Here is a 27,968-nt window from a genome sequence, read left to right as displayed (position 1 = left end):
GGTGGCAGGCCTAGCTGCTGGCGCGCGCGCACGCACACCCTCGCGGCTTGGAGCGTTGCGGGAGAATCGGATCGACCGATCAGCTCACTTGGTCAGTCGTGCGACCGCCGGCGGCCGGCTTGCACAGCTGCCTGATTCCCGCTTGTCGCCATTGCCGGCGAGCGCGAGCTACCTCTCGCGGCTGGGTCGAGGAGCTAGCGCGCGCGCGACCTCTTCCATCTTCTTCTTCAGCGGCGATGGGCGCCGAGAGCGGCCGGAGGCTACGTGTTGGCCGCCTCCGCCGCCGCGCCGCCGCGCTACTCGTCGCCGTCCTCCTCGCCGCGGCCATGGGTAAGCCCGAGAAAAGGCTAGAGCTAGCTTTGGTGCTCTTGTTCTCCTTTTTTGTGCTTTTCTCTTGTCTGTTAATTTGAGGCGAATTAAAGCTTTGCTCTTGGGAACGAAGATCTTCTTTTCATGCGCGTGTGTGTGTCCGTCTAGCCTTTTGAGTACGCATTCTCTCTTCGATTCGTTCTTGCTCTCTCCTCTTTCCTGGCCTTTTTTATTAATCTTTCCCTCGCATTTCCTCATCATGCCATGTCTCTTCACTCACTAGTTAATCCAAGGCCAAGGGGATCTTTTAATCCTCAATTAGGTACTCGTTCTTGACATGTTTGCTTGCCCTCCCCCCTAGATTTAGTACTTCATCAGTAGCTAGCTAGACACTCTAGCTCCTACATTAACATGAAGTTCTCCCTCAACAAACCTCAATTATGTTGTTGTTGTTAGCATGCATGCACGCTCTAGATATAGCTCCCCTTCCCTTCCAAATTAAATACAAAAAAAGATCTGTCTCCTCCCCTCTATCCTATCTCATTGGTGTCACCACCTTGCTGTAAAGCGACAATTAAGCATGCATGTACAAATCTGCCTTAACCATGTGTTTCTAGCTGCCACCCTGATTTTGGAGAACCGGAGAGAAGCTAGTAGAGCCATGCACAGTTTTTACTCTGTGAGATCGCTAAAGATATTCAACTTATCTCAGGAATTTGCTTTTGGTGATGCAACCTCTCTTCTCCCTTCTTTCATGATGCATGCAAAACCAGTGTAGCATTTTATCACTTCTTGCAGAAAATCCATTCTGACCTATCTACTCCATCCACCCATATGTGCAGCATTTAAGAATTAAGATTAAAAACTTTTTTCCATCCATCCCGCAGTGAAATAGAGAACTCAAGAACAAAAAAAAGATTCTCACTCTCTACTAGTAGTTAGTTAGTTAATTAATACTAAAAGTGGCTTTCTTTTCTCCAAGACAATATTGTTGCAAGGTAAGGTAACCCCTGTAGCTACATGGATGTTCCCTCACGAATTAAATAATTAAACCCCGCCTCCCTCCCTCCCCTCTCTGTCATGGATCTGGCAGTAGTCTTGAGTCTTCACCAACCAAACCAAACAGCAACCCTTTCTTTCTTCTTCCCTGCACTGCAGCAGTCCTGGTGCCCCCACCCTGGCCTGCAGTCTGGTCCAGAAAAGCACGCACGGCCAGGATCCCCTCCGATTCATTGCTCACTCACCCACTCGTACACCCACACGAGCTGAGCTGAGCCTGCTGCATACGACACCCACTTCAGTGCAGAGGAGACAGACCTGCAGCTGCAGGGAGGAGAGGAGAATCTCCCCGTCCATGCGTCCATCCAGGCCGTCCGATACGTGCGCCGCTGGGTGCTCCGTACGTGCCCGTCGGGCACAAACACTACGCTTTGGTCTCACTCGCTTAACGTTTAGGACAACCACCATATGCCCCCTACCGTGGCTATCTTAGTAGCTAGGCCCTAACCACACAAACCCATACCAATGTCACACCTAGCCACCATCCTAATAGTGGATATGTGATAAGATTTTTTTTTCTCGAATACGCAGTCCCTTGCTAGTTATCTTTTAATTTTCATTGTTATAGAGACCGAGATCAGTCGTCGCAAGATGACCTATCATTGTAATTAGCACTATGTTGAAAACTGCACAAATGGTGAACTAATTCTGATGACGTGCCACGTCCTGATGCAGTTGCCACGGCGGGGCGGCCGATCCGTCTGCCAGCGGCGGCGTTGGCGAGGAGGCGGATCGACTCGTCGACAGCGATCGACGGCAGCGCGTGGGCCGACGGCGGCACCGCCGGCCCCGCTCGCCGGCGGTGGCTGATCGGCCCGGGATCATCGCCACCGACGTGCCGCGCACGGTGCGGGCGTTGCTCGCCGTGCCGGCCAACCCGGGTGGCGATCCAGCCCGGCGTCGGGCCGCAGTGGGAGTACTATCCGGAGGTGTGGCGCTGCAAGTGCGGCAACAAGCTCTTCATGCCCTGAGCACGGCCGGCCGGCCGGCCCGGCCCGGGGTTTCTCGCTTGTTCTTGAATTGAAGGAGAAAAGTGCCGGCTGGGAGGTGCCGGTGATTTTGCAGGAGGGTACGGACGTAAAAAGAAAAGGGGAGTTAGGGAGGAGATCAACGAAGGATGGTAAAGCGCCGGGCGATGGTGTTGGTTAGGCAATTAGGCGTGCGTGTGCGACCGTGGTGTTTGTGTATATGCAAATCAAGATCTTAATTACTACTTCTACATGTTGCTCTTCCCTTTTTTTTCATTTTTCTTTGAAACCGTTCGAATTCTTTTAAATTTTGGACAACGTTCATCAGGGCCTTGTAAGTATGATGTGTAGAAGTACCTTTACATGGCTGTAAGTACTGGCAACATCCTCCCGGTCTAGCCGGGGATCGATGCAAAATTATGTTCATTTATTTGGGGTGATAGAACTTGCAGTACGTGCACCACGCGTGCATATCAAAAGGGACCGAATCAATGTGTACGAATGGTGCATTGACGGTTCTTTTTTTTTTTGGAAATTTAATTTGGCCAGCCACGAATTTGGATCTGGATCCTCATGGAATGTAATGGTTCAGACCGTTGCGCGCTGCTGTGGTGTTGGCTGTCCTATTTATTCGGTCTTTTCATGGCCACCTAGCTGATCGATCTGAGAGATAGATCGACCACCACATGGGCGGTGTAACGCTGCAAGTTTATTTTGCATTATCTTTTCTTTTAGGCACCATAGCACTGTGTGCTAAATTCGATCGATGGAGTCACAACGTTGGCGATCCGAATTTCTAATCAATAACGATTCGAACCCCTGCAACCGTTACACCGTTGCTCCGTTGGTTATCAACCAAGCACAAATTGATCTTGCCAAGAAGGCTAATTCTGTAAGCGAATCGAAGAACACAAGCAAGAAAATATAAGCACGCAATTTGGAATTGCAGATATGTATGAAGCAAAGACTAGTATAGGATTCAAGCTCTGATCACAAAAGACTAATCGCCACAGTGGTGAAGAACAAGTCTGAAATTGCAGATGTGTACGAAGTAAAGACAAATATGGGGTTCAAGCTCTGATCATAAAACGACTAATCACCACAGTGGTGAAGAACAGGAACGGGAGCCCTGATTCACAGCAAAAGGACTCGATGTCACAGTTACAATGAAGATGGCTGTTTTTCGATGGAAAACTAGAATAAACAAAATCCAAACACTAATATAGCAGCTGCTACTGAGTTTATACCGAAAGAGGACGTCCTAGGGTTGAGAGCGACCAGATGGGGGCATCCTCGACCTGGGTTTAAGGCCCGACACCTACAAGGCCAACTTGACCTAAAATAGATGATGCAGTATCTTGTCGTGGTCATACAGAATGATCCATAAATTTTCTGGAGCTCGGACCAGAACCAAAAGAAAGATTTCATCGTCATTTTTCCAACACATCAAAGAACGCCTCATTTCGACTTCGTATGAAGGAGATATCGGCGTTTCCGTTCAGGGTGGTAGGCTGAGTCCGAACCGGACGTGAAGATCTAGTGATGACTTGTAACTCGTAGAAGACCATATCTCAAGTGTATCCAGCATGGTGACGTCCTCATCACCCGTGATACATATGTGCAGTATAAGATTTAGGCCATGTTTAGTTCCCACCCCTTAAACGCAAAAAAGCCGTAAATGCAAAATTTTCAAAGGAATCTTGTTAATTTGAAGTACTAAATGAAGCCTATTTACAAAACTTTTTGCATGGATGGGCTGTAAATCGCGAGACGAATCTAATGAGCCTACTTAATCCATGATTTGCAACAGTGATGCTACAGTAACCATCCGCTAATTATTGCTTAATCATGGATTAATTAGCATCATTAGATTCATCTCGTGATTTACAACCCACCCATGCAAAAAGTTTTGTAAATAGACTTCATTTAGTACTTCAAATTGGTAAGATTCCTTTGCAAAAAATTTTTTTGCCTTTACAGGCCCTAAACTAAACAGGGCCTTACATGGTTTATTCATGAGTTTTTAAACTTTATTTGTATTTTTTTCTATGATTTTCTCAAGTAATAAAAACTACGAATTCAGGGAATCTTCGAGGTTATTTATCAACTTGGCCGATATTCTTTTTCTACAAAACATGTTGGTCGCTAATTTGTTTCTCCTCTTGGAAAAGTCTAAAGTAGACCAGAAAACTATACTCCTTATGTCTTAGGAATTGGACAACAACAACTGCCTAATTTAGTGGTTAGATCTGATTTGGCGTGCCAAAATTCTTATATCCATGATTTTAAAAAAATATATTTAGTTGCATGCCCTTAAAAAATAAGGGTACGGAGGTAATTTCACACAACCACTAATTTGTCATGCATTTCTCATGAAACTGAGGTAGACCACTTGACAAAGAAACATGAAGAATTGATAATAATTCTCGACCATTAAAAAATACTTCTTTTTAGGAGACCTTTAATATTACACAGTGATGTTAAGATCATGGCCTCAATGGCAAGTAACTTTTTCTTTTCTTTTTCCTTGCATGGTCAACCGTACTTTTTAAATTTTTTTAAGCCGCGGATGCTCTAGATGGCCTGCATGCCCTGCACCTGGTAGCAGTTCCTTGCGTTATACTTCTCGATTCGTCGAAGTGTCAGCGTAGAAATAATGCAAAAAGATAAAGCTAGTGGCTAGCTAGCTCCGCATGGAAATGCAAAAGATATCGCGCTGCGTGACAAAGGCAGGGCACGGCGATAGTGCCGTGAAAGAGCTTGGGCGACCAAATGTCGAGGACCTTTTGCGCCGGTAATAATGATGATTGTACTACCGTGCAACCTCTTTATTTGCTCGCAAGTCACATGCGGCACACTCCCTGCACGACCGTCCGATTGCTAGAACGCTATAGGAGTGCATCTATGTGGGACCTTATTTGCTCTCTATTAGCAACTAGTTATTTGCTCTCTATGAGCAACTAGTGTGGCTCCAGCTGCTTCACGTATGGTAAGTTGCATAAATGTCATGTAATTCAATTTTATTTTTCGAACAGGCTGGAGAGCTGCCAATTGTATTGATAAAGGAGTTAACCCTGAGCTAGCTAGGATCATGCTCTCAAAGAGATTAAACCCAGCAGATAAAATCTACGTAGCGATAAGGTTGGCAATACTAGAGTTTAAATATGAACAAGTGTGGATTACGCATATGTAGATCGTGCAATCTTTTTCCCATCATTTTAACCTTAATTCTTTTAAATGGATTGGCACATACAATTCGATATGGTGTCACAGCTAGAGGCCTCGAACCCTCGAACCAGTATCCATGCGGATGCAACTATATGAAAATAATTACATCCGACTCATACTTACACTTTTGATTTGTGCGTCCGGGAGTGTTGCACAATTGAAGTATGAGCTAATTGCACAATTGAAGACTCACTTAGCTTGTGGGTCCTTTTGTTTGTGATTCCTTTCATCTTCTTTTCAAGAAAGAAAGAGTGGAAGGTCGCAGCCCGTCCTTCACGGGAGAAAGCCTGTAGCGATCCTGCTCGGCCATGATGAGCAATTTTGTCTACTCAGGGCGCGGCATCTCCCCTCCCTCCGGGACACTCGACGTGCGGCGCCAAGCCAGCCCGCGCGAGGCCAGGTCCAAACCCCAGCAGCTGCCTCTGCAGTCGGCACCCATGATCCATGGCTTTTTCCCCACCCCGGCCGCCTGCACATGCGACCCAGCGAGTAGTCCATGCGACCATGCCGTGTGCTTTTTATTCCTTGCCCCCCTTCTTCCTCCCTTCCTCCCCTCCCAACAGTGTCCGGTCAAGCGTTCCACATGCTGCAGTGCTAGCTTGGCCTGCACACCTCATCGACTGATCGGCGACGTCCGTGCTTGCGCAACAGGCAGCGACCGTCGGATCGATCCACATTAGATGCTGGATCTAGTCACATGCGTTCCGACTTCCGTGGATGCTATGTTTAGGTCGTCGTAGTCTTTACAAAGAGCTCCAATTCTGTGTTCTGAGCAGAACAAAAATCATATAAATTGAATTGATAGCACAAGGATCTGCTCCGTCTCTGTTACGTTCCAATACAGTTGTTTTGACTTTTCTATATTCATATATAGCATATATTTAGATGCATAACGAATATTATGAATCTAGAAAAAACTAAAAATAACCTACGTTATGCGACAGAGCTAGTACTATTTTATCGTATTTAATTAATTTATTAAAAAACGTTTCTATAATAAATAAACATTATACTGTAACGTTGCATATATATTATCTAGTCGAAGTTCTAGATTACCGACCGTTTTCGGCGTCAAATTGAATCTCGACTCTAAACGGATCCGAGATAGCATGGAGCAGGGCCTGATAAACAAGCAGACAGCGACGTAAACGGAAGCATGAGATCGGCTCCATGGAGGAGTAGCATAGATGAGCATGATGATGTTGAAAGCAGCAAGACAGGCCGGCCACCCTGAGTCGCGGCTCTCCATGATTGCCCTGACTGTTTTGTCGATCCATCCATCCATATCCTTCACGCACAATTTTAATTTGTAGCCTAGTTTGTCGTGGCAGGAAGGCTGGTACTACGTCCACAGACCGTACGTCAGGCCCTGTAGCCGAGTAAACGGCCGTATCGGCAACAGTAGACCGACTCGCACCATGTTTTAGTCTCTCTTTTAGTCTCAAGCAAGGCACGTACGGCATGCAAAAATCTCCGCCACGCCGTATCGTGAGTTTTACCTATCTTTTCAATGCAGCTAGATATACATTATATCCGTATACACAGTAAAAACTACGTACGAAAATAATCTATAATTTGGAACGGAGAAAGCACAATGAAAAAAAACACTTGCGACACCCTTCGTTGAGCCGGAAATTCAGCATGAGAAAGGCTGTTTTCGCGGGTAGGTGTCCGCACGCCTCCTCGCGCTTTCACAAATAACCACTGCTCGTATCCCGTCTCCACGGGCAAGGTAGGATGGTAGGACAGCATGGCCATGTAGCAGGGGCATTCCAGTCTTTTCCAAAAAAGCATTTCTTGCACGTTTGTTTTCCCAAAAAGAGGTGCTTGGTGATGGATGGACAGTTTGGACACTGCAGCTGCTGTCCTTCCACACAGCTGCAGCTCGCACGCCTGCAGATCCTTGTGAGTGAGTGACCGATCGATGAACAAGTCTGCTGTTGTCTGCTCTGCTGCAGCGTCCGAGCGCCCGCGCCGGGCCCAACCAACACCTCAGATCCTTCCGATTCGGAAAGAAGCGCGGCTCGCAGGCCGCTGGGCCGCTCGACTGCCTTCACAAGCGGGCTCGCTCACCGCACTGCGGCTGAACGGCCCAACTGGGGCATCCTACGGAAACATTGCGCAAGTTGCGGTAGCAACTAAACAAACTCAACCTAAGTCCTAACAGTAGTTGACATCCAACGGCACCACCGGCAGGTGGACTGTCAAAGCCTCTCAGCTAGGCGCTCAAAGTTCATGCTGCAATGCCCGCAGCTCAAGTCCTAATCAACGCCGTCTGCAGTCAACAAGTTATTCCAGCGGTTAGTATGATGAATAGCTTCAGGGATCAATGTGCAAATGGAGGTTTCTCATCAATAGATCAGAAACTATGATGGACGATGTTTGTAGGGTTGTCAACGTATCAACATGCATGTACAACGAGAGTTGCTAATGAAATGAGCCGGATTTTCCAAATGAAGATCCGACTCCCTGTACGGATCAAGCGCTATCACGTACAGAACTCATTCCCGATCCATATCATAGTCGTACAAGGTCAATACATGGGTTTAATTACAGCATCACCATACAAATTTTTGAAATTCACAATTTTCAGCTTATTAATATTCCGGATAAATCCGGGATGTTACACCCAAACCATGTGAAGCAAAGTTATCCTGGGGGAGCAGACTTTGATCTACTTTTTTTTATATAGTTATTCTCAAATATCTCACCATAAAAAAGTTTTTATTTTCACTGCCAACCTCCTGAACTCCTTATCTCTTTCAAGTTTCAATATCTATCTGTTGATAGGACTCAACAAAGTAAAACGTATTTTATCCTGAAACAAATAGTGGAAATAAGAAAAAATTACATGCTTGAAGAACATCTTCCTAATCAAGAAGCAAAGAGAAAATGAAGCATAAAAATTCACCATATCTAATCAACAGTTTAAAATTTAAGAAGTTTAACCAAGAACAGACAACGACAATCAAATGTTTTTAATCAGTGATGCATTCAACTAGTTTGTTTGGTTCTATCGACTAAGGCTATCATAGGTCAACGGTGCAGATGCAATTTTTGTTCTGGTCTGAAAAAGGTGCGCAAAATTTACCTGCATTTATCAAATTCACTTGCATGTGTCCCTGATGAGACAACGAGTTACTTAGTTTTGCTTAAGTACCGAACGTACTCTGTGACTAGAGCAGCAGGGTTTTCAGTTTACCTGCATTTGCCGCTGATGGCATTCCAGGGTCTCGAGCAGCGCCAGCCAAGACACCAACCATAGTCTGCGATACTGAAGCAGAAGTAGCACCTGCAGCAAGTTGAACAGTTAAGAACAACAGCACAGGAACTTGTTAAATGCAAAGAAACATCTCAAAGCACGGTGAGGTTGTTATACTTGACAGTTCTGAATCATCATGCACACAAAGCAGGCAAAGTTGTGAAGCAACCAATTGAAAAACAGCATAAATGGAGAACTTAATCACCATTAATCTTTTAAAGGTAATGCTTCTACGAAAGATGGTTAACAATGCTCAAAAGGAACCTGACTGTGCGACCCACATACCATATTAATATATTTGTTCAAAGAGCTCTTGGAATAAATAGAAATATTATATTTCAGAAAGTAGCTGCATTAGGCAAACGGCTGCCAGAATTACCAGAAGCTGTGCTTGTCAACAGTAGACCAAATGCTATTATCAACGGTGCACAGTGCACTGACTCCAGTAGATCAGATACCATTATCTAAAGATCAATTTTACAGATTTAACTGTGCAGAGATGTTTGTCCTCGGTTGAAGATTTGTGACTGAACATTTGATGTTCTCTAAGCAATTTCAAGGATTAATCACGCCGCTCATGGCCAAACATCACGACCAATTTCATCGTATGTGTAGACAAAACGGAAGTTGTATGTGCAAATCCTACCTAAAGGAATCAAGAAATCACAATCACAAGCATAATAATGAGGATGCCAACTTTCTCTGTTTGGTGGATGCAACAAATATGAATCACCTTGCTTTCCGCTTGTCTGAAGTGGGCGCTCCTGATGGAGCTTTGGAGGTTCACCAGCTTTCAAACTTCGATCTGAAGGTCAAATATGTGCATCAGTCAGTAAATGACGCATGATGCTTGCAGGTAAAGTGACAATAGGGACATCAAATATGTTTTAGCCACTACAGGAATACGATCAAAACATGCAGGTGTGTTCAAGCTACCAAACACTCAGAATAAAGGAGAACATGTTTATGTGAATGCAGCAGGAGCCAAAAAGAAGAAACACTCAGAATAAGAAAAACACATTGTAGAATACCTCCCCCTTTCCCGAAGATAGCGATCGAGAATAACAAATGCTCGTGTCTGACGGCAATACTTCTTCTTCTTCTGGTGAGACCTCTGGCCAGTACTGTGTCAGGTCACGAACAAATCAGCGGAGCATCACTCAAAGGGCCTGTTTGGCGCTGCTTCTGGATTTTAAGTTGCAGGCTGGTCAAACGGTGCGCTTCTGGCCCAGCTTCCGCGAGCAGTGATTGTGGACGGCCCGAGAAAAAGGCGCTTCCTCCAGCAGCCGCACCGCACCAGCTTATCCTCTGCTTATCCTCTCCACCCGATCCCCAATCCTCCCCCGCCGGCGCCCCCCGCGCCGGCCCGCGACGCCCCCGCGCGCCGGCCTCCCCGCGCCGCCTCCTCCCCCCGCGCCGTGCCCCCCGCGCCGGGCCCCCCGCGCCGCGCCCCCGCGCCGGCTGCCTCCGCTCCCCGCGCGGCCTCTGCCCTCTGCCTCCGCCCCCGCGCCGGCTCGTGGACGGCCTTCACGGTGTTGAAGTGGCTCGTCGCCACCGCCGCCGGAGCACCCGGCCACACCACCGGGGGGAACACCTGATGAGCTCCGCTCAGTGCTAGCTAGTAGCAGGGATAGAAAGACGTACAGTGGACTGGTGGAGTGGAGTGTGCAGTGACTGCTCGGGGGAAGGTGTACTGTGGGTGGGATCTATTCTAATGACATTTTATTATGCTATCTAATTTATAATTAAGTTACCATTAGCTTATTTAAGAGTAATTGATGATTAATTGTATGATATATTAATTGTTAATAATTTATGAAAAAATTTCAGCTGTGCCAAACAGGACCTGTGACCAGCTGCTTCTTTAACCAACTGCTTCTCTGGCCAGTTAGCCACCAGCTGGCTTCTCAGTAAATTTCAGCTGTGCCAAACAGGACCGAAGACAAGCCAGCGGAAAGAAAACACAGTGAACAGTTTCTTTTTTCCGTCCAGTTTATCGTACCCGGAGTGGATCGGAAGCACTTTGTGTGGCTTCAATGGACCGGGCGGTATTAACACTGTGCGTTTCAGCTCTGGGGTCCTGTGAACCAAGTTATGAACAATCTTGGCGGCCGCTTGCCAAACACGTTCCCAGTTCAGGGAGGGCCTATTGCAAGTGGTATTTGTTTAGATTCAGGGCAAGGGGGATCACACAATACTTTGATCCGAGGAACAAGAATCTGAAATGCATACTGAAACTGCAAACCTCCGAAACGACCTGCGAAGAGAGATCGAACGAGATGCTGTGCACACACCTGAGATGCTGCTTCGCGTTGAGCGCAGTCACTACAGCAAAACGGCCAGCTTCCTACGGCCAAAGCCGTCGGAAAAATGGCCAAAGCCGTCGGAAATAGACTAATTCCGACAGCTTAGACCGGAAACCGTCGGAAGAAAGCCGACGGAAAATACTCGTCGGAGTTAAAGGTTACTTCCGACGGCAGTCGTCGGAAATAATAACTTCCGACGGCTCTAGCTTTAAGCCGTCGGAAGTAATCGAAAGTGGGACCCACAATCCTTCAAACGGCTGCCTTGACGGCGTCTCGCGTATTTCCGACGGCTCTTATCTAGCCGTCGGAAATAGTCCTTACTTCCGACGGCTCCTTTCTGGCCGTCGGAAGTTACTGGCTGTGGACTGGACCGGTTGGAGCCTTTACTTCCGACGGCTCGCTGCTGGCCGTCGGAAGTTGTCTTCACCTAACCCGTAACCCGCCTCCCTCCCTGGCTGCTGTATCATTTCCAACTTCATTACAGAATAACAGAATAGTTCAATATTCCAACAATGAAATAAAGTCAGATTCCACAAACAAAGTTAAAAAGTCCAACCACAATTTAGAGTCACAATCCATCATCCATCTCAATTTGAACAAGATATAAAAATTTAACTAAACTACAGGATATGATCACTTGGATGATTTGAGTTGTGGCAACTACCATCTGTTCCTGGACTTGCAAAAAGTTGAGCTGCAATTTGTTCTCCAAGTTGATTTGCATCTCCAGGAGCTTGGATACTTGCCGGAGGAGTGTTCACCGCCTATAAACCACAAATAAAATTGTTAAATGTATCAATCAAATAAAAGTAAGTACTTAAAGTCAAATTTCATACCGAAGGGGGCCAAGCAGGCCAAACAAACTGTGGTGGTGGAGGTGGAGGTGGCAGCGGTGGCATTTCAAATGAAGGTGCAGGTAATCCTTGCTGTTGTGCTATTTGCTGCCAATAAAAATCAATATATCAACCTTCCAGAAGTGCAGCAGGCTCTGCATGCTAACAGGACACATTTGAAGTATCACTGGAGCATGTGCAGTGAGTAAGTGTTTATATTGCTACTCATACCAATTAAATTTGTTGGTTCTTCCATACTTCAGAATTTAGATGCTTCTGTAAGCACTTTTTTTAGCAAAGGCTCGAGTACATATAGGCGAGGGTGTCCACGGGAATAGGAAAACAATCCTATCAGGGGAGATCCTTGCCTAATTTAACCAACTAACCAAAACAAGGAGTGGGCGCACAAGGCAACATGCATGTGCTGCCGCACCTCCCTAAACCCAAAAGGGCTTGCCAAAGATAGCAAGAACCCTGCCTAATATAGACCATGCTAACAAATAATAGTTGAAGATCAGGTAGGTCATCTTTCCAACTGACATGGGTCTTTTGCATCATGTACCAGTGGAGCTAAAGAACTACAATGATTTTGATATCCACCAAGTATTGTTCAATGTAGGACTGAGTATTGCTCTTATAGAAAAATATCATGAAAATATAAAGAAATTACACTTGACACTTACTTGAAGGAACTCCTGTTGTTGTTTCAGCATAGTTGCATAATACTCATTTTGAGTTGCTTGATATTGTCTCTGACTCTCTGTATAAAGTTGTTGCTGTCTTAGTGCTTCCTGCAGCCGATCAAACTCCAAGTCTCGCTCGGAGGCCCGACGAGACGTACTGCTGGATGTCCGCGATGATCGTGCACCTCTGACCTGGCTCGAGTCAATGACTCCATTTAACATGCCGTACCTACAACACAATAAGAGGGTGAAGTTGTTTACAATAATCATCCTTTGCTTAGTAGGTATGTTAGAGTCTTACCGTCCATGAGCTTTTCCACCTCCAATAGCATAAACAACCTCTTGATCAATTGGTTGTTCTTTCCAATTACAATTATCTCCATATCGATTGACCATTTCTTGACCATAAGCCATCTACACACAAAATATATCATTGAATTAGAGGAAAAAAACTAGTGCAATTCAATGAAGAGTACATAGATCTCACCAGACGATCTGAAGCTGTCTGAGAACACAATAAATCAGGATTGCTCGGATTTGAGCCCTTGTGACCGGCAACAAAAACTTCGACAGGACTCGGCTCAACACCAGTGTTGTGTTCCTGTAGTTATAAGTTAGAATTATTTGTTTGAACAAGTTTTCTACATAGAAATACAGTTAAGAAATCTTACAATACGTTTCGCCAAACGGATATGCCCATCGCCGCCGTAGGTGTGCAACACTTTTTTTCCACGACATCTCCTGTTTCTAATGGAAATTGACTTGAACTTCTCTGAAGCCCACCAATGGCACAAACCATACCAACCCTCTTCACGAGTTTGCATCCACGATGGAATTGTCGTCTACAACAAAGATTTCACTTTTCAATTAAGTGATCACATAATAACATCATAAAAACATACAAAATATTGTACCTGATGATATTGTTCCTCAGTCAGGTAAATTTCACCCGATGCTCGCTTTGATTCTGGTCGTTTTCTTTCAGAATTCCAAAGATATTCATTATTGGCCTGAATTCTTAGATAGGATATTGTATCCCTCATAACATCCGCAGCACAGTTGTGAAAGACTCTCTTAGCGTGTTCGACATTGGCATTGTTTGCCAGCTTTAGACGAGCCTGAAATAAAAAAAAAACAGATAAGCATACAAAACATCTTATTTGATGACATATCCTATTGTGGAGAAGAATAATACCCAAAAGTCTGCAATCACTGCTCCTTGAGCGTCCTGAGTAATAGGCATCACTATTCTTTCAGGATCGGGTTCAACAACAACTCGATGAAGACGATAGTGTTCCCATGCTGTAGCAGGTCTACGCCGTCCATCAGGCAAAGTCACCATCCCAGGCCAATGCAGTCGTTGCAGACTACCTATAATAGAGTTGACCTGTGTACGGTGACCCGTTCCATCAAATTCCAGATCACGCCAAGTCCTACAAGAAAATAATATAATTTAGAAATTATAGTAAATGAGAAGTTTCAATGAAGACAAAATACACTTACCTGTCACCAATTGGTTAGATTGTAGTTCTATCGTTAGCTTGAGCTGGTACTTTTGGAGGAATGTTCCAATGCCTCTTCCGAGGTGCTCTTCCCCCAACCACTTCTTCCTCCCCATCTCCTGCTCCATCAACAAACTGCTCGTTAAGGTTATTTTCCTCTCCTTGTCCCCCTCCTCTTTCCTCTTCTTGTCCCCCTCCCTCTCCTTGTCCCTGTCCCCCTCCCCTTTCATCTTCTTCTCCCCCTTCCTCTTCTTGTCCCTGTTCTTCTTCCATTTCCACTTCCTCACTCTCTTCCTCCTCATTCTGCAAAATAGTAAGAAATATTTAATTTATTATATATAACTACGTTTGCAGTAATTTAGAATTTATACCTCAGCTCTTTGGAAACAAACAATGCGACCTGGCTGATCTTGTGTTAATTGTTGCATTAACTGTTTGCGCCGACTTGAGCTTGAAGTACTACCTTGAAATAAGGTTTCTTCATATGTCGCCTTCTTTGACCCACTTGCAGTTCTCAAAAAAGCTTTTGCAATATTCTTGATCTTTCTTGATGACATCCTGTTCAACAAAATCAAGACAAAGAAGTTAGTACCTTAATATTAATACATGATAATAAACATATAAAATGTAAAATTAAGTACAAGATAAATACATTAATCATATTCATAATCAGGATCATGTGGCTTTCTTCTTCTCAAAGGACGCCATGTAACTTTTTTCTTTCTTGACACTCGTTTCCTTTTCGTCATGACTACGACATCATCACGATCTGCAACTAAAGAGTCTTGCAAGATCTCTGTCTCGACATTAAAGAAGCTTGGTAGTTCATCATCTTGATAAATTTGATCAACCCCCTCCCCTAACTCAGTTTCATGATAATCGGCAGCACTAGGGACAAGTAGTTGATGAGATTTCACTCTGAATACTACCCACCAAGCTTCAAAAATTGGACATGGATACTTCACATAATACACTTGATCAACTTGATGGGCAAGAACAAAAGTATCATAGCCACGTAATCGTTCCCTATGCTTGACTTCCACCATACCAAATCGGTTCTCCCTTGTACCAGTGTTGGGATGAAACCAATCACAATAAAAAAATATTACTTTGAGATTTTTGTTACCAGCAAAGTCAAACTCAAGTATGTCATTAATGATTCCATAATAAGTTGTGTCCATAGTTCTAGCGAGAACCCCAACATTTGATGTGGCTGCTAGAGGATGATCAGCTTCAAATTTGGTAGAACGGAAACGAAATCCATTGACATCATATCGACCATAGCTTCGGGCAGACACTATTCCGTAAGATAGTTGTCTTAAATCCTCGTGTACATTATTTTGTTCGCACTGCCAACAAAAAATATTAATAAAATAACCAAAATGTGACATACTAATACGGAGTGTTATCGGTGTTTACATGTTCACGGAACCAAGTGAGGAAATTAGGTTTTCCATTGAATCCCTTTCGTCGTGATGCTTCAATTTGTTGTGTGGTTCGTTTACGCTTGGAAGGCCAAATAAAATCATCAAAAATCCTGATAAAGCAAAATAGTGAGTGTAAAGCAAAATCTACAAATAAGATGAGTAACTAAATAGGCAACTAACTCTTACTTGAAATATTGATGCATCTCCGGCATATTGGCATACATGTAGTGTAAAGCAGCCTTTCGCTTTGTTTCAGACAAATCATATGATGTAGATGCACCAACGGTCGTGCCTTTATTTTGAAAAATTCCCAGATTTGAACAGGGACGACCTTCATTTACATGGTACCGCATCGTTGGTGCATTAACATTATGTTCCTCGGCAAAATATACACTTGTGAACGATGCTATCTCCTTGTACTTAAATTCTTCGGCAATGCACCCCTCAACTCTCCCTTTATTTCCAACCATTGCACAAAGCCTTTTTAATGTCCTTTCAATATGATACATCCATCTATATTGCACAGGGCCCCCAATCTTAGCTTCATACGGAAGATGGACAAGTAAATGTTGCATTGGATTAAAGAAACCAGGAGGAAAATTTTTTTCCAACTTACATAGAAGTATCGGGATCTCTTTCTCCAACTTCTCCATCATCTCTTTTGTAATTTCTTTAGCACAAAGTTGTCTATAAAAAAAGCTTAGCTCAGCTAAAGCTTTCCACACATCATCATTCAAATACCCACGGAACATTACAGGAAGAAGTCTTTCCATGATTATATGATAATCATGACTTTTTAAACCATTTAATTTTCCTGTCTTCACATTCACTGCTCTCCTGAATCCCGCAGCATAACCATCGGGAAATTTTAAATTTTTCAACCACCTCATAACGTCTTTCTTCTGTTTAGGCTTCAAACAAAAAGAAGCACGTGGCTTACCACCACTTTCTGTCAGATGCAGACTTGGTCGGTCACATATTTCTGCTAAATCCTTTCTGGCCTTCAAATTATCTTTCGTTTTGTCAGCAAAGTCCATACATGTGCTTATAATACTTTCACCAACATTACGTTCTTGATGCATGACATCAATGTTGTGCATCAAAAGCAAGGCCTTGACATAAGAAAGCTCCCACAATCCACAGATGTGAGTCCAATTATGTTCAGTTCCAAAACCTTCATAACCATCACGATCTTTATTTAATTTCAAATCATCCAGCATAGCGGCAATTTCAGTACCGCTAAGACGCTTCGGCGGCCCCTTTGTGATAATAGTGTCTTTCTTAAAAGCATTCTTCTGGGCCCTAAACTGATGATTCGCTGGCAAGAAACGTCGATGACAATCGAAGTAACAAATCTTTCCTCCAAATTTAAGACGGAAACAATCTGTGTCCTTGCCACATATAGGACATGTCAAAATTCCATGACAACTCCAACCAGCAAAGATACTTCGAGCCATTAAATCATGGATCGACCACAAATATGCAACTCGAAGATTGAATTTCTGCTCTTTGTAAAAGTCATATGCTGGAACTCCATCCCATAACTTTTTCAACTCTTCAATTAAGGGCCTCAACATAACATTGAGTTTTGTTCCAGGATGATCAGGACCTGGAATTATGAGGCATAGGAAAGTAAAATCGTACTTCATGCAAAGAGCAGGTGGAAGGTTGTACGGTAGAGCAAATACGGGCCAACAAGAATAAGTTGATGCATTTACATGAAAAGGTGAGAAGCCATCTGTTGCTAACCCAATGCGGACATTTCTATTGTCACTAGCAAACGTTGGGTCAAATTCATCCAGTGCCTTCCATGCATCACTATCGGCCGGGTGGGTCATCGTTCCAGGGTTATCACGACGACCTTCTTTGTGCCATCTCATATGTTGAGCTGTCTTTCTTGAGAGGAACAACCGTTTCACACGTGGTGTGAGAGGCATATAACGGAGTTGCTTACGTGCTATCTCCGTTGTTACTGTATCACCATCATCATTTACTACTTGTATGTACCTCGATTTTCCGCACTTGCACACTTTATCTTTTTCGGTGTCCCTCCAAAACAACATACAATTATCTTCACAAACATCAATTTTTTGATAATCCATGCCGAGACCAGTAAGCAGTTTCTTTGATTGGTACATATCCTTAGGCATCTTGTGATTCGCTGGAAGTACATCACTGATCAATTTCAAGAGCTCCTTGTAGCAATTTACTGAGAATGCAAATTTAGACTTAATAGCCATAAGCCGAGTCACAAAAGCAAGAACCGTCACTGTTGTGTGTTCATGCAATGGCTCTTCAGAAGCCTTGAGGAGCTTAAAAAACTCTACAACCTCCGGAGTGGGTGGATCTTGAGATTCAGAACCCATCTCCTCATGTTCCTCGTGAAATATATCCGGTCGTATATCGTCAAGCATCTCCTGCATCCTATCATGATTCGCCCTATGATCAGGTCGAACTTCCGATGCATTTCTCCTAATTGCCTCGCCGTGATGCACCCAAACCTCATAATTGGGCATAAATCCATGCCGACAAATATGCATTTGCAAATCAAACTCACTTTGGCAGATGCAATTTCGACACTTGTTGCATGGACACCTGACATCTCGACCGGTACTTGATAAAGCGAACGCTTGCTTTACAAATTCATTAGTTTTCTTAACCCACTCACTAGTGTGCTTTCCATCTTGAGCCCAACCTTCGTACATCCACCGACGATTCTCCATAGACTACATTAATCATCCAAATTAAACATATTGTATACACTAATTGTCGTAAGCCGTCAAAAATTAATATATTATACACGCTAATCATTTAAAGTCGCCGAAAGTCAACATAGAATACTTCTAGTCACCTATGGCCGTCGGAAATTAACGTAAAATATATCTAAACACGTAAGGTCGTCGGAAGTTAACATATTATATAAACTAATCATCTCAAGCCGTCCGAAGTTAACAAATTATATACGCTAATCATTTATAGCCCTCGGAAGTTCATATATAATATATCTAAGCACCTAATAGAAACATAAACTTTAAAACTACATAAAAACAATTGAAGTAACACTCATTTTTATGATTAGCAACCCAAAATTGAAGCAAAACAATTTTCTGGTACCTGCAGGGGCGCGCGGCGGCGTCGAGAGGCAGGGGCGCGCGGCGGGATCGAGCGGCAGGGGCGGCGGGGTCGAGAGGCAGGGCTGGCGGGGTCGAGCGGCAGGGGCGCGGGGCGGCGGGGACGACCGGAGGGTAGCGGGCGGCAGGGGCGCGGGGCGGCGGGGACGACCGGAGGGCGGCCGGCGGCAGGGAGAAGCGCAGCGGGGAGGAGCGGCAGAGCTAGGGGCGGGCCGGCGGGGAGAAGCACGGCGGGGAGGCGTGGCAGAGGGGCGGGGCGGCGGGGAGGACCGGCAGAGGGGCGGGGCGGCGGGGAGGAGCAGCAGAGGAGCGGCGGGGAGGAGCGGCGGGCGGCGGGGAGGAGCGGCCGAGGGGCGGGGCGGCGGGGAGGAGCGGCGGGCGGCGGGGAGGAGAGGCCGAGGGGCGGGGCGGCGGGGAGGAGCGGCGGGCGGCGTGGAGGAGCGGCGGGCGGCCGGCGTGGAGGAGCGGCGGGCGGCGGGGAGGAGCGGCCGAGGGGCGGGGCGGCGGGGAGGAGCGAGGGGCGGGGAGGCGGGGAGGAGCGGCGGGCGGCGGGGAGGAGAGGCCGAGGGGCGGGGCGGCGGGGAGGAGCGGCGGGCGGCCGGCGTGGAGGAGCGGCGGGCGGCGGGGAGGAGCGGCCGAGGGGCGGGGCGGCGGGGAGGAGCGGCGGGCGGCAGGGTGCGGAGGGCGGCGGGCGGCGGGGAGGAGCGGCGGGCGCCGGGGAGGAGCGGCGGAGGGGCGGGGCGGCGGGGAGGAGCGGCGGGCGGCGGGCGGCAGGGTGCGGCGGCTGGGCGCGGGGCGCGCGAGAGGAGAGGCGAGGCGCGGCACGTGTACAGCTAGGGTTCGGCCGCACGAGTAACGGCGTTATCCGGAATTGAATTACTTCCGACGGCTCAGCCCCGGCCGTCGGAAGTTACTGTTATTTCCGACGGCCGCTGAAGGAGCCGTCGGAAACTACTGTAACTTCCGACGGCTACACAGTGCCGTCGGAAGTAGTATATACCTCCTACGGCCTGCAGTGCAGCCGTCGGAAGTTATCGGGGCCGTCGGAAGTACGCACATTTCCTGCAGTGAGTGAGTATGATGCAGCGGATCCGGTCGTGGTCGTGGTACGCGCAGAAGTGGGCCGCGAGCGCGTCGCCTCGCTCGGTGCCGGCGAGGATGTCGGCCAGGTCCATGTGGACGGCGAGGAAGCGCGCGGTGCAGGACCTTGGCCTCGACGCTCATCAGGCGCCCGTCGTCGTCCGGCGGCAGGAAGCGCGACAGGTACCCGACGGCGCCGCGCCACTGGCCTCGGGCGACCAGGTCCCTCAGGTGCACCACGGAGAAGTCCGCGTCCGTCTCACGGACCATCCTGCGCCGGATCAGCGACGGAGAAGAATCCGTAAAGCAGGTAGCAAGCGCAGCGAGCGGTGTTGTGAGAGCTCGAGGGATATCTGGAGCGCGTACGATTGGAAGGTGCGCTCGAGGCCCTGGAGCCAGAGGAAGGCGATGAGGCGCCGGTGCCGGATCCGCCGCACGGCGGGGTGCTCCGCCGCGCCGGCGAGCTCGTCGTCGCCGCAATCCCTGACGGCCGGCATCGCTCCGCCGACCTTGCCGCTGGTACGAGGGAATCGACTCGATCGGGGTGATCAGAGTTCCGATCAGGGGAAGCATCCAGCGATGGTTTGACATCTCGATATTATTGTGCGGCGGCAGGCAATGGCACAACTAAGCATTCAAGTCAAGTAGGAAGTGCCCAAGACTTGAATCCAAGGAAGAACACAATGGAGGTCACTGCTTCTGATGAGCACAATCATTATCCAAAAAGACAACGGACAAGTGGGGCTTTTGCTGAAGCTAGCACGGTCTAATACTGTTTTTTTTGTTCTTACTTCAATTAAAATTTATATGCAGCAACATGATCTTTTGTTTATTCACTAGAATGGTAAATTATGCTCTCATCAGTAGAAGCCAGGGATATGCTAAATCTTTTAATAAAAATAGAATATGCTGTCATGCAAGGTTGGTTTTGTCTGGTAGGTTGAGTGAGATTATTACATGGTTAAATCAATAAAATAACACTTCTCTTCATAAAATGCTTGAGATGTCTATTTAACATAACAGTTTTGTAACACGTGGTATGGATGGTTAGAGTGTGCTGTCCAGATTGGAGTGTGCTTTGCAGTTCTTCTTATGGTTCAAGAGTGGAATGTTTGATGCTGTTTTCTGCCATGGGTATTGTTTGCAATTTTTCTGCTGGAGGAGTATTAAATTTTACTTGCCCAAATGTTACTTTCATTTTACAAAGCTTGTAGGTTTTCTGGTAATTTTGAGTTTTCAACTTCCGATGCGTCCATTTAGTTTACAACATGATCCATGGACTTGAATGACATAGAAGTCGCTGGCTTCTTGTATGATCCGGTAATGAAAGTTATTTGTTGGCCTGCAGACGCCGGCGATTAGCTAGGACTTGAGCGGGGGATTAATTATTGCAGCATGAACTTCGAGTGCTCAGCTGAGACAGCCGAGTGTTGTTAGATGTCCGCTACTATTAGATTTAGTTGTTTAGTTGCTACTTCTATGTTGATGTCTGCAACTCACTTAGAACTTAATGCTATGTTATCCTCGTACCACATATGAGGTCGATGAAGTTGCTTACTCCGTTTCAAAATATTAATCGTTTTGACTTTTCTATAAATAAATTATTAGTTGTTTTGATTTTTATATCGCTTCACAATGGACACCTTAGCAAAGTTTTTTCTAAGTACCCTCGGCTGGAGAAATCGAAGAAGTTACCCTCCTATCCCCGTTTCATGACGACTTCAACTACTTTTTCGTAAATTTCATGGATCCCCGTAGCAAGGAAACGAAAAGAAAAGCACGTGAAAACGTGCTGTGAATCGAACTACCTCTTCTCGCATGGAAAAGGATGAGAGGAAGAAGCTCTGCCAGGGAAGCAACCGGTGTCCGGTGACTGGATCGGCAGCTACCACTCCGCCGCCCACCCACGCGTCGCTTCTCCTCCTCCTCCCTACAAATCCTACCCCAACGGCCAGCACATGCGCATGTGCCGTGGCGGGCCCCCACTTCCCTCCCGTGCCACTGACACGCGGTCCCGGATTGACCCCCGGTGGCCCACCTGCTCGCCCGAATCGAGTCCGGAGAGCACAGCGGCCCAACACCACACGGCCCACCCAAACCACCCTCCCACGCGCGACGCCACCCTGGCCGGTGGGGCCTCCGTCAACGCGTGGCCCCACGGGTCGACCCCCCACCGATGGCCGGTCGACACGCGTCACCTCGGCGCGTCCGCTCGCGAGGCCCGAAACCGCCGCGGAGGATCGGAGATCCCCGGCCCGGCTCGCTGCCAGGTGGGCCCTCGAGCCGGCGAGACGCGGCCTGTATATATCGCCGCCTTTCCCCACCGGCTTCCCTACCTCGCCGCGCTCCCCCGCAACCCCATCCCCCCCCCCCCCCTCCACTCCCCCGCCCCGAAAACCCCACTGCGCCGCGCGAACCCTAGCCGATCGCGCGGAATGCCGGCGATGCCGAAGCCCCAGGACGCCGACGTCGAGGCGGCCGGGCCCGCCGCGGACGCCGCGGGGAAGGCGGCCCCGGCGGCGGCGGAGGAGGCCGCGAAGCCCACGAGGAAGGTGGCGGAGGAGGCGGACCCGCGCCTGCGCTGGGCGTTCGTGCGCAAGGTCTACGCGATCCTGTCGCTGCAGTTCGCGCTCACGGCCGCCGTCTCCGTCGCGGCCTGCCTCGTGCGCGCCGTCCCGCGCTTCTTCGCCACGGGGTCCCCCGCCGCCGTCTGGCCCGTCTTCATCGGGATCCTCGTCTCCCCGCTCATCGGTGCGCGCCCACTCCGCTCCCCTCCCTAGGGTTTCGGGTTCCGGTCGCCCCTGCGTGCTTGGTCCGGCTGCGGGGCTGAAATCGAAGCGAGTGGCGCCGGGTATAAGTATAACGCGCGCGGTTGATCTGTGCAGTGATGTTCCCCATGTTGAAGTACCGGGAGAAGCACCCCACGAACCTGGTGCTGCTCGGCGTCTTCACCCTCTGCTGCAGCCTCAGCATCGCCATGACCACCTCCACCAGCCTCGGTACGGGCTCATGGTTCCGCCATCTCCCTTTCTCGTGGCTTCGCTTTCTGCTGTGATGTGGATAGATCGAGTGCAGCGGGTGGTGAGATTCTGGTGGTTTCCAGGGCCAGTTAGTCATCATCTGCTACCGATCCGGTGTTTGTTGTGATGGATTGTTAGGGATGTGTGATCCTGCACTTTCTTTTTTGGGGGAATGCAGTAGCTGTCAGTTAGATTGTTGAAAAAAGCAGATTTGGCTCTGGTGGTTTTGGCAGAGAAGAAGAGTGGAGCTTCTTTTTCCTTTTTCGCGCGGGAATGAACGATCATTTGTAGGCCAACTAGTATGTGGCTCTTATCAATTATGATATTCTTCTGCTGTCAGCCAATAAATGTTAAATTAGTCTGTTCCGGTGTTCCCTGCAAAAATTCAGGATAGATTTATGAGCTTTGTGGAATTTGATGAGTAGAATTTCACTCTATCTTTAGTTGTTGGCCCTTGGCAGTGGTAGGATGGGAATCGGCTCGGGGTCAACTTTTTTTTTTAACTAAATCCTCTGTGACTGCGCCATATAGATGTACTATTCTTGCATGGTGAGGTCTTATTTGCCTATACAAATAGATTTCTGTGTCATGGACAGTGCCCTGCAATGTTGTTTGCAATTTGCACGGTTAATTTCTTACATTGCTTATTGTTGTCGCCATACAGAGTAATTATTTGCAATGGTCAATGTTCTGTATTGAGTCCATTAGCGTGTCCTTTTTCATTTCTTGTGGCATCATTTGGGTGAGTTGCACAACAGTTACTTTTAGCATAAGAAAAATTTAGTTTTTACCAATTGGCTTGTGCTATGTACTGTTTATGATTTATCTGCACGTACGACCACCCTTCTGCATGTGTTTCCATGCATCTAGTTCAGGTCAGCCAGTATACTAGTTTTTAACCACCCCATTCGCTGTGGTAGCAGTCATTAATAAGATGTTGAATTTTACATTTTGAAGATGCATGAGTTGGTCTTATTTGTTGCATGATCTCTAGCTTTTTATTTTGTGATGGAACAACTAGGTCCAGAGTACTGGGCTATGTTATATTTGTTGACTGTGAGTTGAAGTGCTGACTGAATGCTTGTGATTTTGTTGTGACAAAATCCGTCTCTCATTTCTTATGTTATTCAAAAACTGTCGATCTGTAACTGAATCCTATCTTTTTTCCGATTCATTCTAGATACAAAGTAAACCTTACTTGTGCAGTTTTCATACATGGTCCTTCCAACCTTTTTTCTGATTCATTCTAGATGCAAAGTAAACCTTACTTGTGCAGTTTTCATACATAGTCCTTCTATTGTGGTGAAATTCATGGCACATTGTTTTTATACTGAACGACTATAGATCTGAAATAAATCTAACTTCCTTCTGTCGGTTTGTATATGTGAAGAAATCTTATCTTCCCAACTTTCAGGCATTCTAAAACGTTTTTAATTACTCTTTTAGTTACTACTGCACTGCATCCTTTAGGAACACATGTATTTTTTTATCATTATAGCTGATGAAGTGCAGTTCTTGTGTTATGTCAACAGGCAGAGTGGTTCTGCAGTCTGCCATCCTCACGGCAGTTGCTGTTCTGGGGCTCACCCTCTTCACCTTCTGGGCTGTGAAAAAGGGCTACGACTTCACCTTCATGTTCCCCTTCCTGTTCACTTGCGTCAACGTGCTGCTGGTGTACCTCGTCATCCAGGTTTGCTTCCCCGACAACAACGCCACCTTCCTCTTCCTCACCAGATCCATCTTTCTCCGTGCCACCCACCTGTCTGGCATACAGTGTAATGTCGCAATCCACTGGACCTCGCAGATCTTCTTCCCCCTGGGAAGGTTCGGCATCACCATCTACGGGTTCCTGGCCACCCTGGTGTTCTCGGGCTTCATCGTCTACGACACCCACATGCTGCTCAAGCGCCACACCTACAACGAGTACGTGGTCGCCGCCATCTCCCTCTACCTGGACGTCATCAACCTCTTCATGGCCCAGATGTCGCTCTCCTTCCAGTGATCCATCGCGGGTCTCACCTCAGCACCCCCCACCCTGACTTCGCCTCGCCCGTCCCGTACATGGTGGATCACGTCACATAGCTTCACAAATCTAGCTGCCTCAAGTTACCAAATACCTAATAGTACCAGTAGCACTACAGAGCTGGAGACTGATATGTAATTAGCCAAGCTCTAGCTGAGATTGCGGTATATATGACCAGTTGCGCTAGTAGTGAAAGATAATCATAGACCTTGAGATATCTCCCTCTTCCGTGCTTCGGCACCGGGTAGCTCTGATTGATAGGCCGCTGTTGGTTTGAAACCTTCATGGAGATCCAAAGCGCTGCTGGATCTGAAACCTTAATGGAGATCCAAAATACTCTATCGCTTGTGCGTTTGGTGAGTGTGGTTGCTCTGCCGATCGGTCTGGTCATCTCGCCGGTGTGCTGCTGTTGCTGCTGCTTCTGTTCTGTTCTGTTTGTTTCGTATCGCTGTTCCTGTGGCTTATAGTGTTTCTGTTCAATCTCCTAGAATGTAGGAATGCAGGGTCGTAGTGTCTGCTGCTCATTTATTTCTTAAAAGAGTATTCCACATAGCACTGACGCTATGCAATGGGAAAACTGGCCTGTACCGTGTGGTACGCGGCACCCTAACCTGAACACAACTCTTATGATACGGAGTATATTCCTAACACAAAGAGCTAAAAGCTGAGCTCAGATCGCCTGGAGCCAGAGGAAAGAGATGAGCATGAGCAGCTTGAGCAGCCATTCGACGGGCGCGGCGGCAGCTCCGGCGGCGGACCTCCTGACGGTGAAGGAGATGGGCGCCGGCGGCGACGAGGTCGGCGTGGACCCGTTGATCACGCCGATCCCGAGATCCCTGCAGTCCGACCCCAGCGAGCCTGCGTCGTCGGAGATGAGAACACCAGGCCGGTTAGGCTTCAGACTTCAGCGCTTCAGCTAGGTTTCAATCTTTCATCAGAGGATAGAGGTGTGCCGGTCGCTTACACTGGCGGTAGCAGGGGTAGGAGGTGTCGTTGAGGAGGTTGGCGTAGCCGTCGCGGCAGCTGCAGCGGTGGGTGAAGTCCGACGCCTTCTCGCAGGCGCCGCCGTCGCCGCAGTACTGCATCAGGCACGCTGGCGAAACGGAAGGAAGACAATTTAGCCATGGGTTCGGTTCAGCTGGCATGGTCGGTAGTACTGAGGAAGCGTGAACAGTTTCCGGGTTCGAGGGAGCGAGCTATTACGGTCGAAGATGGAGAAGTTGGTCAGCGGCGGCAGCCCCGCCGGCGGCGGCGGCGGCGGCGGCGGAGCCGGCGGCGAGGACGACCCGTCCTGGCACCCGTGGTTGATGGTGCCTGCAAGAGGGGAGGGAGAAGAGTCAGAGCTGCAGTTCCGTTGCTTGTTGACTTCTCATTTCTGACCGCGTGACACGTGCCAAAGGCTGCGTTTCTTTTTCCAGGTTCTGCACCGGCGAAATGAATTCCGGGCCGTCAGCCTGGACAGCCAGGTCACGGGAAACTTGGAGCCTGACGGGCGCTGCTGCTGCTGCCGAGTCAGCAGAAGTTTCCGACGGAAGAGAAAAGGTAAAGTCCCGTGCCAAGACCGACTCCCGGCACGTGTTGCACCAGGAGGACTTTGGCGCCGCGCCAGGGTTGACTTTGAACGCCAACGTTCCCGGTGCCTGGGGCTGGTCGCCGAACGATCACGGCTGCGTGTTCTTGAAGAAACAGAGAGGGAGAGGGGGCTCTTCTTACAGTTGGGGATGACGCAGGGGAGGAAGGGGAACTGCATGCCGCCGAGGTGGTAGCGGCTCCAGCCGGGCCTGCACTGGCACGCGAACCCGAAGGCGTAGTCGCCGGACTCGGCGCACGCCCCCATGCCGCACCGCGCCCTGCCGCACTCGCCGGCCGCCGCGGCCCCGCCGGCCAGCGTCAGGGCGGCGGCGGCGGCGGCGAGAGACGCCAGCGCGAGCAGCCCGGCGCGCCCCATGTACATACTCCCTCGCTCCTCCGATCCCAGGACGGAGCCCGCCCGGCCGGCGCGCTCCCGATCGAGCTCTCTGCTAGCTCCTGCGAGGAGGAGAGGATGATCGATGGCGCAGCAGCTGCCGGCCAGTGCTTGGAGGCCGTCGTTGCAAGGTTGATGACGATGGTACCCCCGGAAACTTGTATATATATAGGCATGCGTGCTGGTGAGCTCGTGGTCGGCCGGCCGGGCCGATTAGTGAACCCGGAGAGAGAGAAAAGAGGGACAACTGTAGAAAGGCGACCCGTCAGATTTGACAAAAGCATCAGAAACTGAACCTGACGGCGACGGGTTCTCCAGCCTCGGCTACCGAGTCGTTTGGTGTTCTTGGCTGCACGCGGAACGTTACAGTTTGCAACTCCCTGGGACACGGGCTCTGCCTGGCCTCAAACCAGGACGGAGATTCTCGCGTCAGTCAGGTCCAAACATGTTGGGAGACGAGTTTCCTTTCATCTAGAAGACACATGCAGGCAGGCTGACCGAACTACTCGTTCTGAATCGTGTATAATATGGTCAACTCCCCCGGATTATATTTCTCTTATTGTCTGTTGATTTTTTCTTCGCCGTTAGAAATGGCTAATCTGTCCATTTTATTCTTTTTAACACAAAAGCATGTCATTCCTACGTCATATAAGGAGAAGCAAGTAAGGTCCTACATACACTCCTCTACACTCCTCTGCTTTAAATTATATGTTGTTTTAGCTTTTTTCTGGATACATAGTCTGTAATATGTATACAGGTATAGTATACATGTAAATATACATAATAATAAGTAAGGTCGTACACAAACTTTTATTATCTACGTATATAATAAAAGTAAAATGCACCACAGGTCCACCAACCGTGTGTCATTAGGTTCACGAACTTCAAAAGTACATTTTTAGATCCATTAACTTCTAATTTGTGTCAATTAGATCATAAACTTTGAAAATGTAGGTCCATAAACTCTGAAAGTGCATTTTTATCCATAAACTTGTAATTTGTGTCACTTAGATCCATAACTCCGAAACTTCATTTTTAGGTCCTGAACTGTATCCATGAGCAGTCATGTGGCTACAATCGCGCCTACAAAGGCCGTCCCGATATCGTTGTCCATGAATATCTTTCAATTCTCACCAAGAACCACTCTGGGTTGACCCAAGTCTAATATCGT

The 27,968-nt window shown here is 47.8% G+C and overlaps 3 protein-coding genes across 3 annotated transcripts; 2 read left to right on the top strand and 1 right to left on the bottom strand.

Moving 5' to 3' along the window:
• Positions 1–236: 236 nt before the first annotated feature.
• Positions 237–2,778, top strand: LOC112903368 (EPIDERMAL PATTERNING FACTOR-like protein 4). Its single transcript, XM_025972612.1, has 2 exons — positions 237–330; positions 2,044–2,778. The coding sequence occupies exons 1-2, from the start codon at positions 237–239 to the stop codon at positions 2,337–2,339; spliced, it is 390 nt and encodes a 129-aa protein (XP_025828397.1). The 3' UTR covers positions 2,340–2,778.
• A 19,420-nt stretch (positions 2,779–22,198) lies between these two features.
• Positions 22,199–25,172, top strand: LOC112902829 (protein LIFEGUARD 2-like). Its single transcript, XM_025972016.1, has 4 exons — positions 22,199–22,539; positions 22,674–22,787; positions 24,341–24,498; positions 24,613–25,172. Exons 1-4 carry the CDS (start codon positions 22,224–22,226, stop codon positions 24,808–24,810), a joined length of 786 nt encoding a protein of 261 aa, XP_025827801.1. The 5' UTR covers positions 22,199–22,223; the 3' UTR covers positions 24,811–25,172.
• Positions 25,173–25,323: 151 nt separating this feature from the next.
• Positions 25,324–27,062, bottom strand: LOC112902830. The gene is made up of 4 exons (XM_025972017.1): positions 26,545–27,062; positions 26,035–26,145; positions 25,796–25,924; positions 25,324–25,689 (listed from the first exon to the last, which is right to left on the bottom strand). The coding sequence occupies exons 1-4, from the start codon at positions 26,783–26,785 to the stop codon at positions 25,502–25,504; spliced, it is 669 nt and encodes a 222-aa protein (XP_025827802.1). The 5' UTR covers positions 26,786–27,062; the 3' UTR covers positions 25,324–25,501.
• Positions 27,063–27,968: the final 906 nt, after the last annotated feature.

This window comes from Panicum hallii, chromosome 8 (assembly GCF_002211085.1).
Source record: "Panicum hallii strain FIL2 chromosome 8, PHallii_v3.1, whole genome shotgun sequence".
In the NCBI taxonomy this organism is placed as follows: domain Eukaryota; kingdom Viridiplantae; phylum Streptophyta; class Magnoliopsida; order Poales; family Poaceae; genus Panicum; species Panicum hallii.
The sequence above is the reverse complement of the archived record's forward strand: the minus strand, read 5'-3'. Positions and strand labels throughout refer to the sequence as shown.

Coding starts and splice junctions, on each gene's coding strand:
- LOC112903368 (XM_025972612.1), top strand. CDS start 237: ATGGGCGCCGAGAGCGGCCGGAGGCTACGTGTTGGCCGCCTCCGCCGC. Junction 331..2,043: donor CCTCCTCGCCGCGGCCATGG/GTAAGCCCGAGA, acceptor GTCCTGATGCAG/TTGCCACGGCGGGGCGGCCG.
- LOC112902829 (XM_025972016.1), top strand. CDS start 22,224: ATGCCGGCGATGCCGAAGCCCCAGGACGCCGACGTCGAGGCGGCCGGG. Junction 22,540..22,673: donor CCTCGTCTCCCCGCTCATCG/GTGCGCGCCCAC, acceptor TGATCTGTGCAG/TGATGTTCCCCATGTTGAAG. Junction 24,499..24,612: donor TGGTGTACCTCGTCATCCAG/GTTTGCTTCCCC, acceptor TGGACCTCGCAG/ATCTTCTTCCCCCTGGGAAG.
- LOC112902830 (XM_025972017.1), bottom strand. CDS start 26,785: ATGTACATGGGGCGCGCCGGGCTGCTCGCGCTGGCGTCTCTCGCCGCC. Junction 25,925..26,034: donor CAACTTCTCCATCTTCGACC/GTAATAGCTCGC, acceptor CCGTTTCGCCAG/CGTGCCTGATGCAGTACTGC. Junction 25,690..25,795: donor CTACCCCTGCTACCGCCAGT/GTAAGCGACCGG, acceptor CCGACGACGCAG/GCTCGCTGGGGTCGGACTGC.